Below are 16833 nucleotides of genomic sequence, written 5' to 3' on the forward strand. Positions count from 1 at the left end.
GGGGACACTAAAGAGAGACGCACACAGCTGGAGACCAGGGGACACTAAAGAGAGACGCACACAGCTGGAGACCAGGGGACACTAAAGAGAGACGCACACAGCTGGAGACCAGGGGACACTAAAGAGAGACGCACACAGCTGGAGACCAGGGGACACTAAAGAGAGACGCACACAGCTGGAGACCAGGGGACACTAAAGAGAGACGCACACAGCTGGAGACCAGGGGACACTAAAGAGAGACGCACACAGCTGGAGACCAGGGGACACTAAAGAGAGACGCACACAGCTGGAGACCAGGGGACACTAAAGAGAGACGCACACAGCTGGAGACTAGTGGACACTAAAGAGAGACGCACACAGCTGGAGACCAGGGGACACTAAAGAGGGACGCACACAGCTGGAGACCAGGGGACACTAAAGACAAACGCACACAGCTGGAGACCAGGGGACACTAAAGAGAGACGCACACAGCTGGAGACCAGTGGACACTAAAGAGAGACGCACACAGCTGGAGACCAGTGGACACTAAAGAGAGACGCACACAGCTGGAGACCAGGGGACACTAAAGAGAGACGCACACAGCTGGAGACCAGGGGACACTAAAGAGAGACGCACACAGCTGGAGACCAGGGGACACTAAAGAGAGACGCACACAGCTGGAGACCAGAGCGCTGGGTGACGTTCAGGATCATAAAGCTGTCTCTGTTGGCAGAGTGAGTCTGTCTCAGAACTGGAAGTGTATATATTTATTTATATATATATATAAATAAATATATATAAATATATATATATATATATATATTTATATAAATATATATATATATATATATATATTTATAAATATATATAAATATATATATATATATAAATATAATATATATATTTATATTTATATATATATAAATATTTATATATATATATAAATATAATATCATAGGTGTAGATGTTGCGCATGAAAATCAGATATTTAGTAGATGTGGAAATAGATGATATTAAGAGACCTGACGGTGGATTTATAGTCTGTGTGTAAGCGAACAGCAGAGCAAATACATCGAGTTTTCTTTCCCTGGAGGAACATAATGATTTCTGCCACGATGATAAAACAATAGTTTCAGAGAGCCCTCTGAACACACACACACACACACACACACACACACACACACACACACACACACACACACACACACACACACACACACACACACACACACACACACACACACACACACACACACACACACACACACACACACACACACACACACACACACACACACACCTGATAAAGATATAATGATGTAATCTTGTAAAGTGAATCATTACGTCTGTATTCGTCCATCATCACCACGATGACGCCTCCGTAAACAGGGCTTCCCCGCACAAACAACAACAGCACAACAATAAACATCCCACTGAGAGATTCCTTTATGTTAAAAAACATTTCACTTTGCACTTCACATGCAAATCGAACAGCAGATGGTCCATTCACTTCACCAGACACTTTTTTTTCCGTCTCAGGAACAATACAGACTCAAAACACGGGCAATAACTTTACGTGCAAATGAATAAAACAGAAATAAACGAAACAACCTGGAAATGACTGCTCCTTGTTTTGTTTTCTTCTCCAAGTCACTCCAAAACACCCTGGGGAACAATGTGTATACCCACTGTGTTTGTATTCTAACATTTGTGAGGACCAATGCCAGCGTTAGACCCACGGAGTGAGGACATTTTCTAGCCGCTTATTTGAAATGCTTTTTGAGGATTAGGAGATGCAAAGAAAGAATTAAAAAAGGTGGGATCAGATTTTCCAAAGATATAACAGTTAGTCCTTGAGTTACATGTCTTCTGTTGGCACCAAATGTCAGCATTAAAGATCCAAACCAGTCTTAAGATGGCTTACGTTAGCCCCATATTTTGCTGTCCAAAAAGCCAGATGTATTTGAGTGTACGTTGATGATTTAGCTTTATCAGTACGCCAAAGCTCAGGTAAACAGCACTCGTAAGAATTAGGACAAAAGGGAGTTAAATAAAGACGAGGCAGGGTGAGAGTTTGGGCCATACAAACTCACTTCAACTAAATGGATGATGGATGTTGTTGGAAGTCACTTTGTCCGTTACCTGATGAAACGGAGTCTTCATGAACTGATTACTGGACATGTTTGCAGGCAAGGGGAGCAAGGGGAAATGTCAACGGAAGTGACCCAGAAGAAAACCTTGTAATGTTACAACTAAACTAACTGTTGGTGAACATCCTTTACATTTTGGACGAACGAAAACGAACCATTTTTTTGGTAGAATCAGAGAAAAGCATTTACTTTTTTCCATGCCCAAACAGAGCCATGTCTTTCTGCTTCTTCCACAGGGTGTCTTGACCCCAGGCTGCTTGCACCCATCTTCAGAATCTTCAATTATTTTTTACAGATGACAGAAAAAGAAATACAAGTTCTGCATTTTACTGCAAAGAGCTTTTTCCGTAGAATCCACAAAAAGAACTGTCCAATTAAATTAATTATGTAAATTATTGGGGAAATATAAGTTGTGTGACCCTATTATTCACTGATTATTTGAAACTGTAAGCATGTTAAGACAGATGTTTGCATGCTAAGCCGATCCGCTGTGCACTCATTAAAATAACTAGAAAAGGGGAGTTCATGGTAGCAATGAATTACAAATTCTTAATTGGGAGGGTTCATTCAATGATCTCCATTTTGTTCATAATTGGTTCTCGCCAAATAGCAATTATTAGGAGGTTTTTGACGTGTAAAATTAAGCATAATTGTTCTGAAAGATGTAAATGAATCTGGCTTTAATGTAAATGATGAGAAAGGTGGGTCCAAACTAAGCAGAATAAATGGATTAATAACTGCAGGGAACTCTAAAACACTTCTGAACGTGTGCTTTCATTTAGTTTCAGCAGGCTTTAGACTTGTGTGTCAGGGACAAATAAACATTTCAAATATATTCATTTACGTTTTTATAAAACCTGGACATACTGGGAAACATTACACATCAACGGTTCATCGTGGTGGTACCCACTGACTCAAAATCACCCACACACACACACACACCTGCAACAATAAGCAATCACGTCATGCTTCAACAACCTCACGTATCTTTTAAGTAAACCGTCGATGGTCCAGACAACAGAGGGACGAGGCAGCTGCACACACCCTGTCTGCTGCAGCTCCGGGCGACATCAGATCTTTTGTACCGTTAAATGAAGTTTGGGGAGTGTGAGGAGAAAAATCAATACCGATCAATATCACCGCCTGACAGCTTTTTCTCTCCACACGCAGTCGAAGACGCCGGTAGCTTTTTCTGTGTGGACGGAGATAATGTTTGAGGAAGAGGAGATACATCTTTCTGGCTTGGAGTTAAAACAGATATGTTAAGGGCGGATACAGAACGGAAACCTCTGACTGTGAGAGGAGAGGCTGGGCTTCACGAAGAGGCAGTAATTTATGTCAAATGCCCGACATCTTCACTAAATTCAGCAACATGTGGCTCCTGCTCAGCTGTAAACTGTACAGGTTTTGCATAAGACCAGAAAGTGTTGCCGCATTCGAATATTTTAATCTCTGTTTCATGTTGAACATCTTAAAACTTTGGTGGAAATGTCAGGCTTTTTTTGGGGTGAATTTCATTCAATTCTTTACGTTTTTTCATGAAATAGTAAACCCTTAATGCCCTTGATTTTCTTACCCTCACCCGAACCAATCGACCTTCTCATGCTTCAAACCCAACCAATAAATACAACGAGTACTAACCAATCAGAGGCGCTCTTAATCTGCACAATAGTTAGCCATATATGCTGCTGTTTGTGAAGGGAAAGAGTGTATTCCATTTGTGTTTCCAGATTAAAGGCTTTCTGTCCAATGAAACTGAAGTTAGCAAAGAGAAATGTACAGACGTTATTTCTCGTAGTTCTCCAGTTTCAGATGAGGTTAACAAAACATACCCATACCTACAGAAACACTTAATCTAACCCTGTCTGATTCAAACTACCCCCACTTTGCATTTTAGACGATCGCCTCAGTCCTCGCATATTATTATCCATTAAACTATAGTGGTCTTTCTTCAAATGGGAGCCATTACTCTTTTGATTCTTGCAACACAGCAAGAACACACTGCTGATGCCTAAATGTAACCTGCTTGAGATGCCTCCCTGCCTACCGCTTCAACTGTGACTTAAAGGGTTTGTTCCACATGAATCAATATTGGAGATCTTGGAAAGTCTTACCTGTGTTGGATGCTTTTGTTTTTGACTTTAATTGGACGGAGACTTGCAAGCTGCTGTTCCCTGCTTCCAGTCTTTATGCTAAGCTAAGCTAACATGATAAGGAGAATGCACTGCTAATGTTCTGTGCCAGTGTGCATGTTAGGTAATGGCACAGAAACAGAAAAGCTGTAATACCTTTTTAACGTAACAGCAGAACCTTACATTGAACACCTTATTTCTGGTCCATTTCCCAAACAGCTCACAGCAGAAACATGAATATCTCCTTTTCAGACTCAAACACCCGGAGCCGTTAGCATTTTTTTCTGACCAGCGCATGCTTCTACAGATGTCACATCTTCCAATCGAGCGGGAACAAGAGTTCCCCAGGCATTTAAATAATAAGACATTAACTCTCAGGCGTCTGCTGCTGTTTGGTTGCTCTTCCCTGATTGGATGTTTTTGCACTTTTACAACAAGACCTGCTTTTTTTTAGTGACTAGCAGGCTAATCCGAGGAGACGCAAATCATGCTACACGGCGTTAGCCTCGTCCCCGCAGAATGTATCTCTGACAGGCAGCTTCTCGCAAAACTCTTCATCCACTCTTCTCCACCAGGAACCTCTTTTTACTTTAGAAACACAAACATTGACTCTGATTCGGTTCTTTGCTCTCAAAGCCTTGTGTGATGAAATTGAACTTTTAGCACAAAAAGCCCATCGAGGTTTGGCAGCATACATGTTTCAGGCGGGCATTTGTCCGGCGCTGCTGATGAGAGACGGTCCCGGTGGACATACAGTTTGTTCTTCTCTGGTTTTTTGCAGCAGTCTGTCCAGGTCTCTTTTCTAGCCCTACGGACTCTGCTGCTCCATGTTGTCGATCAAAGGGTCCTTCTTCATGAACTGCAGATGTCTGATGGACCTCCACACCCCCACATAGCTGTCACTGATCGACTGACCGGGGCCGGGGGAGGCCTTCTCCCTGTGGAGGTGTTCCCGCTGCATCTCCAGCATTTCTGTTTCCGTCATGACATGGGGATTCGCTCCTGCTTCTCCGTTTCCTGTCCACGCGTCTCCGTTAGCCAAGCCTTCCTGCACTCCCTCCGTCTTCCCCTCGCCGCTCAACGTTCCCTCCACATCCGTTTGTCCCGGATTAGATCCAGGATCCCCGTTCAGAGCCGGTTTCTCTTGGTGAGGCTCACCAGGCAGCGCTCCGTCCTTCCCCGCCTCCTCCAGGTCCTCGTACAAGCTCTTCTTCTTCGTCTCAAAGTATTTGACCACGCAGTAGGTGATGGAGCCGATGGTGTTGACCGCCACGCCGCCGATGAACAGCCGAGTGGGCGCCACGTCGCTGAACGCCAGCATGCCCACGGTGATGGTGGCGATGCTCTTGACCACGCCCACGAAGCTGGTGGTGACGGCGGAGTTGATGTAGGTGCAGTGCAGCGTGGTGAAGTTCATGGCGCAGCCGATGAAGACGCAGAAGAAGAAGATGACGGTGATGTGGGGGTCCTTCCAGCCCTCGTACGACCACATGTTGATGGTGTCCAGGGAGACCAGGGAGCACACCAGCAGCACCTGAAGGGACAGAGAGGTTAGACCTACTCTATACCTGCTGGAAACATCATCTAGGAGCGATGGATCGTTTACTGAATATAATAAGGTATGTAAGAGTTATATGTGCTCCTGTTTTGTGAAGGGAAAGTCTGTATTTTCAGATCAATGGGCATTTGTTTTGCTTAAACCCTCAAAACCTACAATCTTTCAGCAGATTTTCCACTGGTGGAGCAGCGGCACGGTTTCTTAGTACTCAGAGGTCCTTACCGGCGAGGCCATGATGGCGATGGCGTACTGCGCTGTGAGCGGACCGTACTCGCTGTCCAGACTCGTCTTCTGGATCACCACCAGGTACGAGGCGTGGATGATGACCGCCAGCACGCCGGTGACGTAACCGAAGGGGTCGCCCGTGAGATCCCCCGCACCTTGAGAAGAAACCAGGGGAAGATTTGTAAGAAAAGACTCCTTTTCTCTCTTTAAGATTATTTTCATTTCCTCGTTTGTATTTCAGACTTGGATCAGAGTTCTGTGGCTTTTTTAAAGACTAATCATTTGAACAGTGTGAATGTGTTTCATCAAGTCCTAAATAAATCCAAGCATTGATTTCTGAGGCGCTGTGCACAGAGATCAAAGGCAGTAAAAATGAAACACGCTCAGTCACGTTTTATGGGAAATCTGATCGAAATCAATCGGAATCAATCATTTTAAAGACTTCCAGCACGTGGCGTCATCCAAGAGGACATAAACAGCGTGAAGTACTCTCCACACATCCCATAAAACGACTCAAACAGTGACTCTCCGAGCAAAGGTTGGCTATGCAAAATGTGAAATAACATTTAGAACAAACGTTTCCATTTTTAACATTTCTGATTTATTCTGTTGTATATTGTGAATAATATTGGGGGAAATAAAGTTGTGATAATTCAAGAATGCAATAAAATACACGTTTAATAATCAGCAGAGACAAATGAGAGAATACGTTGAAGCACTTCTGGGGAAAAAGTTATATTTGTGTTTTATATTTTGGCTTTAGAAATAATATCTGGTTGTGGTTTTAGGAAAATGCACATCTCAAAGTGGACCAATAGGACAGATCACACACTCCTCTCTACACTTAAAGGAGGGAGGCTGGGGCTCAGTGGCATGGAGCTGGTTCCAGTCCCGCTGCAGTCAGCATGTCGTTGGGGAGACCCTTCACCCCCACTTGCTCCTGTGATTGTCCACGGTATTGAGTGTGTAAGCGTCTAACAGGTGACTCAGTCCGTCAGTAACGTGTGTGATGTGATGCTGTCTTTGCCTGAGATATTAATGCTGCTGTAAGGAATATTTAAAGCCACTATCTGTTCAATTTTAGTCCCCAAGAAACACCTCTTTCCTCCGTTTCTGAAAACAACATTTCATATGCAGCTCTTTTTCAGCTACGAACGCAGAGTGAGATTATCTGCTGAATGAATCCACGAATATGAAAAGATCAACAGGAGGAAAAGACGGAACCCAGGAAGATGAATCGGTCCATTAGTTTGATATTCTGCACATTTCACACTTCATGCCCCCCCCCCCCCCCTCCCCCTGCAGCAGAGAGATTGATTCAGGAAATGAATCCTCCGTGTGTTTCTGTTTATTACTCCAGGATCATTAACAGTGATGGAATGGAGATTATTTACTGCTGAAATGATCTTCACAGGACAGGAAGTAAAAGCAGCTTCACACATGAAGACAAGCTGCTGTCGGAGGGATCTGAATCCAGGGGCTTTATGAGAGGGGGACTACAGGGAATAAGGAACGTGCTTGGCCGGTTATGTGTGTGTTTTGGTTGTTGGAGGCATTGGGCTCCGTAGTTATCCGAAGAGTTGAAGGGATCCTAGTGAGAGCCTTTTTGTAGGAAAAGCTGTAGAAAGCGTGTGATTTACCGGCCAGTGCAGCGCCCCCTGTGGTGATGATCACGGCGATGACCACGCCGACGGACGGCACGCCGTTCCTCAGCACGCACACGCCGATGCTGAGCGTGAAGAGCGGCAGGCAGCGCTTAAACACGACGTACATCGGGAGGCTGAGGCCACGCAGAGACCACAGAGTCAGGGTGGACTGCAGCGTGGAGAGGATACACACCGGGCCAAACTCCTGCACACACACACACACACACACACACACACACACACACACACACACACACACACACACACACACACACACACACACACACACACACACACACACACACAGAGACGTTTGAATCATTACATTTCATTTAGCGGCGTACAATAACTGCACTGAAGAAACAAACACAAAGCAAGAGTCCTGCAGGCATCCTGTCTATAAACCAAACCAGATGAAGTGCTACTGCGTTAGCTTCACTTAAAGCCAAGCCTTTGTGATCTAGAAGAGGGGTTTGTTTTAACTTTATTTTAGCAAAGAGGTCAAATCTGTGAGATTAAAGTCAAAATGATGTGAAAAAAGCAGCATGGAATCTGGTGCAGCTGACTCTGGAGTTCACCTGATCTTTTCTCAGGCACCAGCAGCAGTTTCCAGAATCACAAATATAATCAGGGCTCATTGTGTTCCGAAGAGTCTCTTTAAACCCGATATATTGATGATGATTTGGTTGCAGCACATTGCGCAGTCTGACGGTTTATATCCAACATGAACGCAGGCTGTCTCTGCACATCTATGATGTCTGGTCTTAATGTGCCTTTCAGATGATCCTTATGAACAGTCCTGCCAATGAAGTTAAAGGACGAGTCGATCAGTGAATCTGTCCGTCAGTCAATCAGTGGAACACACCAACAGGCAGTTTGTAAATCATTACCATGACCAGCTGATGATCAGGCAACCTTTATCAGGGTTCCTCTGACACATGGTGAGGGTCAGGAATATTCACTCGGTCTGAAGCCTCACAGGAGCAGGAAGATAAAGGAACAGGCTTCAAGTATTCAAACCATTAGATTAGATCCAAGAAGCCTAATGATCTTTAGATGAATCCCACGCTACGCTTTTTAAACTATAAGTCAAACACTTTGTTTTTATCTTTGTTTAGGTACATTTTAATCCCTCATAAAAACTGCAGTAAAATGTTCACTTTTCTTTACATATTGTTGTTCCATTTGCACATCTTCACATTACTCTTACACTGAATGAGTTATAAATATAGTATGTATTTTATTTTGTATTTTACGTTTTTATTCATACTTTAGTATTTTTATGTCTTTGCACATCTTTACTTTGACTGCTGATGTTTCTGAATAAAATACTTTAAAGCTTTTATCATTTCAGCACTTCATAAGTTGCAGCTGTTACAAAGAGTCTGGATCCCTGTCTGCGAATCACCAAATATAACTGTCTTTGACCTTATCCACTTCCCTAACCCTGACTTACTCACTTTATTAAATATATGATTTGCTTTACCTTGGAGAGCTGCACGCTGAACGGCGGCACGTTGACCTTCCCCAGCCGGCGCAGCAGCTCCAGGCTGAGCGCGGCGGTGGAGCTGGTCAGCAGCTGGATGAGCGTCAGGTAGTTGAAGTGGTAGTTACTGATGAGGAACTTCAGCAGGATGTTCAGGGAGCCGGAGAACACGCCGTGCGCAACGGCCACTCCGATGCCCAGGAAGCGGCTCTTCAACACATCCATGGTGCTCTGCTGCGGGCTTTACAGAGTCATTCAGAGGAGGGAGTGGGGAGGGAGACAGGGGGGGGGGGTGGGAGAGAGGAAGTCCTGTGGGTGAAGACAGAGGGCTAGTCCCGGGGATAAGGGGGAAGGTTTGGAGGCTTTTACGCGCGGCTGGACGGAGAGGAGAGGAAGGACGACAGGATGAAAACTCGGCTTCAGAGAGTCATTCAGGGGTGGGGGTGGGGGGGGAAGTCCTGAAGGTGCCTTCAACAGCCCGGGGAGGAGAGAGAGGGAGAGTCCCGGGGATCAGGGGGAAGGTTTGGAGGTTTTTACGCACGGCTGCGACGCGCTGCTGCTGGAGAGGAAGGAGAAGAGGCTGAAACCGCGTGTGTGAGCGGCTCAATCTGCACTTTCAGAGAAGAAGTAATCAAAGTGAGATGTGAAGGAGAGGAACAGCAGCTGCTGACTCTCCAGTCTTCAGTTTAAAGTGCAGTTTGGCTCCTTGTTTCAGCAGGAAATCCTCTCTGCGTGTAGTTTCCACTGACTTCATCGGTGACTTTTTCTCTGCATTTCTGTTTCAGAAAACAAAGAAAGCTCCAGAAACTGAGATAGGAAGAGGAGGAAGAGGAGGAAGTGTTTCCTGCAGCAGCAGATGTGTTCAGGTACAGCAAAGGAGAGTCCGTCCTCTGAGAGCTGCCCGGGATATATGACATTTTGCCGCAGCGCCTCTTGGCTGAGTACCCGAGAGAGAGAGAGAGAGAAGTGTGGGGAAGAGAGAGAGAGAGAGTGGGGGAGAGAGTGTGTGGGGGGAGAGAGAGAGAGGGAGGGAGCTAATAACAGCATCCAGAGGAACCAACAAAGATGCATCTCCCATAGAATTACATGAAGCCTCATTGAGATCCATTCACTCATTCATTCATGCTGTAGTTAAACTCCTTTAAAAGCATTTCATTCATGAAGCAGCTCACTGTGTTTGCATGAGCACGCTGTGTGCAGTAGAGAGATATCAAACTTATAAAACTGCAGATAAACATAAAGGATAATGCAGGTGTCCGTAATACAGATATTAAACATGCAGGTGCCTCAAGACACTAATGAAAAAAGACACGTGCAAATAATTCTCAAAGTGTAAAATACCTAAAACAAAAAGGTATGAAAGATCAGACAGCAGTTCCCTGTTATTGTGTACGGTGAAGGGGTTTCAAACTGTCCAAACTACACATAATTAGGACACCAATACGATCTAAAATGTGAAACAGCAGCAGAACGAGCAAGAGGAACACATAAAGACAGGCTAACGCTATCAGGCTGTAGCTGTCGACTAATCAAACCCAACGGTTTAAATGGACCTGATCAGAGGAGAGGTCCTATCTATCAATGGACTTCACTGCATTGTTTGTAAATGTGGAACCAGAGCTCTTCTTTACAAGATTCAAGACACTTCATTTTTCCTCGTTGTAGGACATCTGGACTGTGCATCCATACCAAAAGATGCTCATTGTTCCTCTGCTTGGATATCCATTAAACACAAGGTATATCAGAACAGCATCAAATCACCTTCTTCTATTTCTGCTAAATATACTTTTATTTCCCGTCCAATGTTGCAGCAGCAACCTGGTTTCATGTACAGGAAAACATTGCATTTTCCATTGAAAATTAATTGCATTTTGCTGTAAATATGAAAGTGTGTAGCCTTTGAAATGTGGCACCACAGCACATGGACCAGAACCAGATCCCTCTGTGTCTCTAGCTCCGTTTACCTCCATCTCTTCTCACAGCTCAACACTTCAAATCTGCGTTATTAGCGTGACAGATTAAGGATTTATAAGATAAATTAAATCAGGAAATCAACAGAAACCAGATTAAAACATCCACAGATTCTGTGAGGACGCATCAGCACGAAGCAGCTGAAATAGGTCATATCAACAACAAGCGGAGGAGTTAGAAAATCATCTCAAATATCTGAAGATTTTCTGTTTGAGAAACTGAAGGAAACCTTAAGCGAGCTGCTTTCATTGTTATTGATTTGATTACTATTGCCTCTGTATATTATCTTTAATTGAATCATTATTTTAACACAACTTGTATTTACATATTTATTGATTATTTGCTAATTATTCTTTAATATGAATCATATTTATACTTTTTGAATTGATCAGTTTAACAATAATTTAGAGTTTGTTTCTTATTTTTAATTTAAGGAAAGAAAGAATGATAAAAATGTTGGGAAGTTTGCCAACACCTTTTCTCCTCCTCCTCATTATCAGGAACAGAGACCTCCCCATCGCTCCTAACAGGCGTGGAAATGACTTGGAGAATATTTTAATTGAAATATTTCATCAGAGAATCAGAGCTCCCAGGCCACGGGGGAGGCAGACCATTAGCTTCCAATTAACAGAGGCGTTCAAACGGGAGAGATTAACACCGGCCGAGGGTTTAGGAAAACTAATGCCTTCCTCCATTATTCCTCTCACTACAGCTCGCACAGATTAGACCGAGTAATTTCACTTAAAACACAGAACGGAACAGACCTGAACCCATCCTCACGAGGAGCTGCACATTAATATGGAGCAGGCAATCACAGTGAGCGAGGGGACGAGCAGAGCAGCTTCTGCAGAACGCACCTTTCCTGTTGGTTTAGGAGCTGAAGGTCTATTAACAACAGAAATCAATTCAATCACATTCTCTCTGGATTTCTCACACAGTCTCCTCAAAATGAAGGTTTGTCCCGTGTGATTTTGCAGAACTGTAAAGGAACGGGTGAGAGGAACGATATTGTGCAACTTATGCAAATGTGAAATTAAAAATAGCTGCTTTGTATTTTCTTTTCTTGGTTTACATTTCATATGAATTCAAACAAGCAATTCATATTTTACTGAAGAGTAGAAACAGGTTTTTTGCTTCATGGAAAAGTGATCAACTAAATCACGTTTTCTGTAAAACAAAGGAAAAGCGAAAGGGAAGGACAAGTGAAAATGGGCAGGGATAAAAGGAGTTGCACACATTCCCAGTGAAAGACTGAAGCTCAAACTTCTGCAAATGTGTCATTAAAATGGACTTTTTGGAAACGCTCACGCTGAACGTGCACACAGGTTTGTCATTTGAATTCCAACATGTGATAAATATTTGACTGAAGAGTAGAAACTGATTTTATAAACAACTTTCATGGAATAGTGATCCATTAAATCCTATTTCTGGGTCTTTTCTGCACACATTTCCTTCTGATAGAAGTTTTCACATGTGATTTTGCAGAAAAAGGAAAGGACAGAAAAAAAGAGCAGGCATTAAAAAAGTAGCACCGAGCCACACTGAATGAAGAAGAGGAAGGTGAGGCAACTTCTGCTAATATGCAATTCAAAATCACGTTTCTCTGTTGGTTTATGTGCTAGTCCGCTTTCTGCTCAGTTACATCTTTCATTGTGTGCATTTCTTCTTGGCATCAACAGTGGAAACGGAAGGTTTTCATATTCAGTTTTGCAGAAACATGGTTTCATGAACTGAATAGCACTGCATTCAACAAGGGGAACAAAGAGGAAGTAAGGGAAGGTGAAGCAATGTACAGGAGAGGGAAGAGAGGAGAGGAAAGTAGAGCAGAAGATGAAGAAGGTGAGGAAGGAAAAAGAAATGGAGAGGGAAGAGAGGAGAGGAAAGTAAAGCAGAAGATGAAGAAGGAGAGGAAGGAAAAAGAAATGGAGAGGGAAGAGAGGAGAGGAAAGTAGAGCAGAAGATGAAGAAGGTGAGGAAGGAAAAAGAAATGGAGAGGAGAAGAGAGGAGAGGAACAGAGAGGAGGAGGAGGGTACAAAACCAAGAAGGTGAAGAAAGACGAGACGACAGGAAGTGGGCGAGTGGAGATCGTGAAAGACAGAAGGGCAAGAGGAGATTAAAAAAAGTGAGGAGGAGGTGGAGGAAGAGGAGGAGGAGGAGGAAGAGGAGGAGGCTTTCCCTGCAGATGATTGGCTGCAGGGGCAGAGAGGACCCCTTCACGCATCATCAGCACAGAGAGCTGCGATTGGTTGCTGCAAGGACGAGTGGGGGAGATCCGTACGACACACACACACACACACACACACACACACACACACACACACACACACACACACACACACACACACACACACACACACACACACACACACACACACACACACACACACACACACACACACACACACACACACACACACACACACACACACACACACACACACACACACACACACACACACACACACACACACACACACACACATAATTATATTCAACGGCTAAGAACATTTGAGCAATTCTGCAGCTTGGAGATGAAACCCGACGTTTTTATTTTCCGTAATATGTTTCGTTTGCATGTCTGAATGCTTTTAGAGGTTACTTCTCGAGCCCTTGTGCCGTTTGAATAGACACCTTCACCGGACACAGTAAAAGAGTACTTTTAGACTTTGCCTTTACTACTTCTTCTGGAAAGTGGGAACAATAATGAATAAATGCATCTGTCTATCTGTGCTTTCTACCCTTAGTAAGACCCTGAGTTGAGTTGCACCGTATTGAAGTGGTCACAAATACATGTTACAATTAAGGTTATAACACAAAGTGTGAGGGAGACAGGGATTTTAGACTTAGCAGACCATTTACATGCACCCATACAACACACTACAGGATACAAAGCATAATAGGGACTCCTTAATATTTCTGCTCTTTTTGTAATTGATATTTGGAACATCTTCTAAAAATGTCCTTCCTGAAGCATTGTGTGTTTGAGACCCGCAGACTTTAGAGCATTCCTCTCGATGATATCATCTCCACATCATATTTGCATTTTTATTGAAGGCACTGCACGTACAGATCATCATCCACAAACACATCTGCACTGATGGCATTTCAGCGGGGAAGTTAGTCACAGTTTACATTTAGTCTTCTCCAGTCAAACAGAGAATCCGTGAGATAAAACAGAGGCAGGTAACCACAAGGATGTTACGGATCATAAAGACACAATTCATTCACAGGAAAGTCATTTTGAATCATCTGGGAATTAAGTGAAAGTGCATACCGCCTACAGATGATGTGTGTGTGTGTTCGTTTTCATGGCTTTAAGGGGACTACTACAGGGGACTTCCTTATGGGGACAGCAAGAAGACATTTTAGGGTTAAGATTTGGTGTATAAGTTCTTATTAGGACTAGTTAAGGTCAGATATAAGAAAGAAACACAGGGATTAGTCAGGTAGAAAGGTATCGTTTTGTCAGTGGTCCCCGGATTGTATGTGTGTATGGGTGGATTAGCGTGGCAGCAGTAAGTGCTGAATAAAAATGCTTAGGAATAAAAGCAATGAGGAAATTCGGTCAGGTTAATATTAGAAAATATAAAACTATAGTTTAAATCAACATAATAATGTATTTGTATTTAGCGCCCCCTACAGTGTTGGAGGGTAATTACCTTTTAACCGCTGTTGGAGTTGTGATGGACAGTTGTTCCTTTGCACTTGTAATTGTTATGATTACGTTACTGATTTTAAAGAACTAGCACGTCTACCACACTGCTAACATCAAGGTCTTTAGCATTCTTTACAGTCAAATGAATAAATGATTTCTTAGAGAATGAAAGCAAATGTGTGTCAGTGCATCTCAGCTTGGGTTTAGGGTCGATAAAACAACCTATTCCACTTTACATCCGTGTGTGTGTGTGTGTGTGTGTGTGTGTGTGTGTGTGTGTGTGTGTGTGTGTGTGTGTGTGTGTGTGTGTGTGTGTGTGTGTGTGTGTGTGTTCTAACGTGCTGTACTGTGTGTTCCTGCAGACAGACAGGCAGGTGTATAGATCTTCACCGTCTCATCCCAGGAACAGTCCACCACCTGCAGAAAACACAACACACACCTTTACAGATATGGGGGGGGGGGCATATAACACACACTTTTGAACCTTAAAGCATTTCAATGACAGTTTGTCTCTCGATTTCCCATCTCTGTATGTTTGCACTTTTATATACCAAAGCGAAATCCTTCTATATCAAAACCAACTTGACAAATAAACTCAAATCTGATTCGGAAAACCTACATTGTTTCTAGCAGCAGAGAAAAGCTGCTTTACGACCACGAGGGCTGAATGTTATTAAGTATAGTGCATGGCCAGAACACACACAAGGACACACACACCGTTTCTCTGCAGAGTGTGGTGCTGTTTTCTAAGTGCAAGTGAAATAACCTGAGCTCCCCTGGCACACACTTACATCAAAGTGTTCCCCCAAATTACCCTCCATTATCGGTATCAGCCGCTGGACTCCTCTAAAGACTCAAATCTATCTCCTGTCCCTCTGTTTCCAGCAGTGGCAGAACATACTCTATGAGTCTCTGTGAGATATTTGGCATCAGACAGACGTCCCTCACGGAGAGTAATTCCTCTCTTTGCTTTCATCCTTCTTCTCTAATGTACACTTGTGTCTCGAGGCAAAACGATGCAGAGGGTAACCTTTAATCACGTTTCTCTGGGGGAAAAGGTCAAGCTGAGGAATATAACGTGGTAGAGGGTATTCGTCGTAGTGGGAATGTATTGCTCAGGACACTCAGCTGCAGCACTGGTAAAAACTCTTTGTAAATCTGCATTATTTTGTAATTCTAAATGTTTTTGGCAGCATTTTCGTCCAATCTTTGCTCCACAGACTGTTGTTAAGTCGAGCACATTAAGATCATAAGGTCCAAAAGCTTTTTCTCTCTCATAATTCTGAGGATTTCTCCAGTAATTGCTGAACATAATGGCTGCCAACCACCATTAGTGCCCACACAGGAAGACAGGCGTTTGCATGCATTTACCTTTTTGGTTTCAGGCTCAACCTCTGGCTGTATCAGGAGAGTGAACGAGCGTAAAAATGAAAAACAATAGAAGCTTTTGTGAGAAGAATTGTGGTTACGAATGCATTCCAAAATGAGGGACACACCAATATGCTAATGCTAATTTAAATTGTGACATATTGTATTTATGAGGACGTCTATTCCACACAAAGGATGAGTTATTGATGTGAGGGGTTTTGCAGAAAACATGCACTCTGACATTTTCCACCATTTTAAACCAGATAACGGTCAATAAACGAGGGATCCTGTGGTGTTGCTAATAAAGTTATTGTTGCACCTAAGACTGTTTGCGTATATGGAAGTGTGTAAGACATATATTGAATTTGTATCAGTAGAAGTGCTTATTTCAACACGGTGCTTCAGGCTTTGGGAAATAACGACGTAAGAATTCAGATATTTGACTTGAATCAAAGCAGTTGTTGCACTTGTATTTCAAAGTGTGTTGGATATATCCTTTTTTTAAATAAACCAAACAACTCCTAAATTAAAATCAGAATCAAACCGATGTATCTGTATCTTTACTAAATTAAACAATAATCATTTCAAGATGTTTGCAGCGAAGGACAAATAACAGCTGTGCCCCCTTCTCTTTTTCCTCACTCTGTAATCAAGCGGGACGT

General features: G+C 43.2%; 2 protein-coding genes across 5 annotated transcripts in view; both read right to left on the reverse strand.

Annotated features, from left to right (window-relative positions):
- Positions 1-1403: 1403 nt before the first annotated feature.
- On the reverse strand, positions 1404-12077 carry slc35d3 (solute carrier family 35 member D3). Of its 3 annotated transcripts, XM_063902122.1 has the most exons (6): positions 9177-9311; positions 8581-8694; positions 8269-8489; positions 7685-7895; positions 6042-6199; positions 1404-5795 (listed from the first exon to the last, which is right to left on the reverse strand). In XM_063902122.1, the coding sequence occupies exons 3-6, from the start codon at positions 8326-8328 to the stop codon at positions 5070-5072; spliced, it is 1155 nt and encodes a 384-aa protein (XP_063758192.1). In that variant the 5' UTR covers positions 8329-8489; positions 8581-8694; positions 9177-9311; the 3' UTR covers positions 1404-5069. The 3 variants fall into 3 exon arrangements, with proteins under 3 accessions (XP_063758192.1, XP_063758193.1, XP_063758191.1); XM_063902123.1 differs by lacking the exon at positions 8581-8694 and having other exon boundaries at positions 9177-9299; XM_063902121.1 differs by lacking the exons at positions 8269-8489; positions 8581-8694 and having other exon boundaries at positions 9177-12077.
- A 2102-nt stretch (positions 12078-14179) lies between these two features.
- The window catches only part of pex7 (peroxisomal biogenesis factor 7), a 35479-nt gene continuing 32825 nt past the window's right edge, over positions 14180-16833 (reverse strand). For both annotated transcript variants that reach the window (XM_063902132.1, XM_063902131.1), the window contains one exon: positions 14180-15220. In XM_063902132.1, coding sequence (XP_063758202.1) covers positions 15137-15220 — 84 coding nt within the window. In that variant the 3' untranslated portion in view covers positions 14180-15136. The remainder of the gene's footprint in view (positions 15221-16833) is intronic.

Source organism: Eleginops maclovinus, chromosome 15 (assembly GCF_036324505.1).
Source record: "Eleginops maclovinus isolate JMC-PN-2008 ecotype Puerto Natales chromosome 15, JC_Emac_rtc_rv5, whole genome shotgun sequence".
Classification (NCBI taxonomy): Eukaryota; Metazoa; Chordata; class Actinopteri; order Perciformes; family Eleginopidae; genus Eleginops; species Eleginops maclovinus.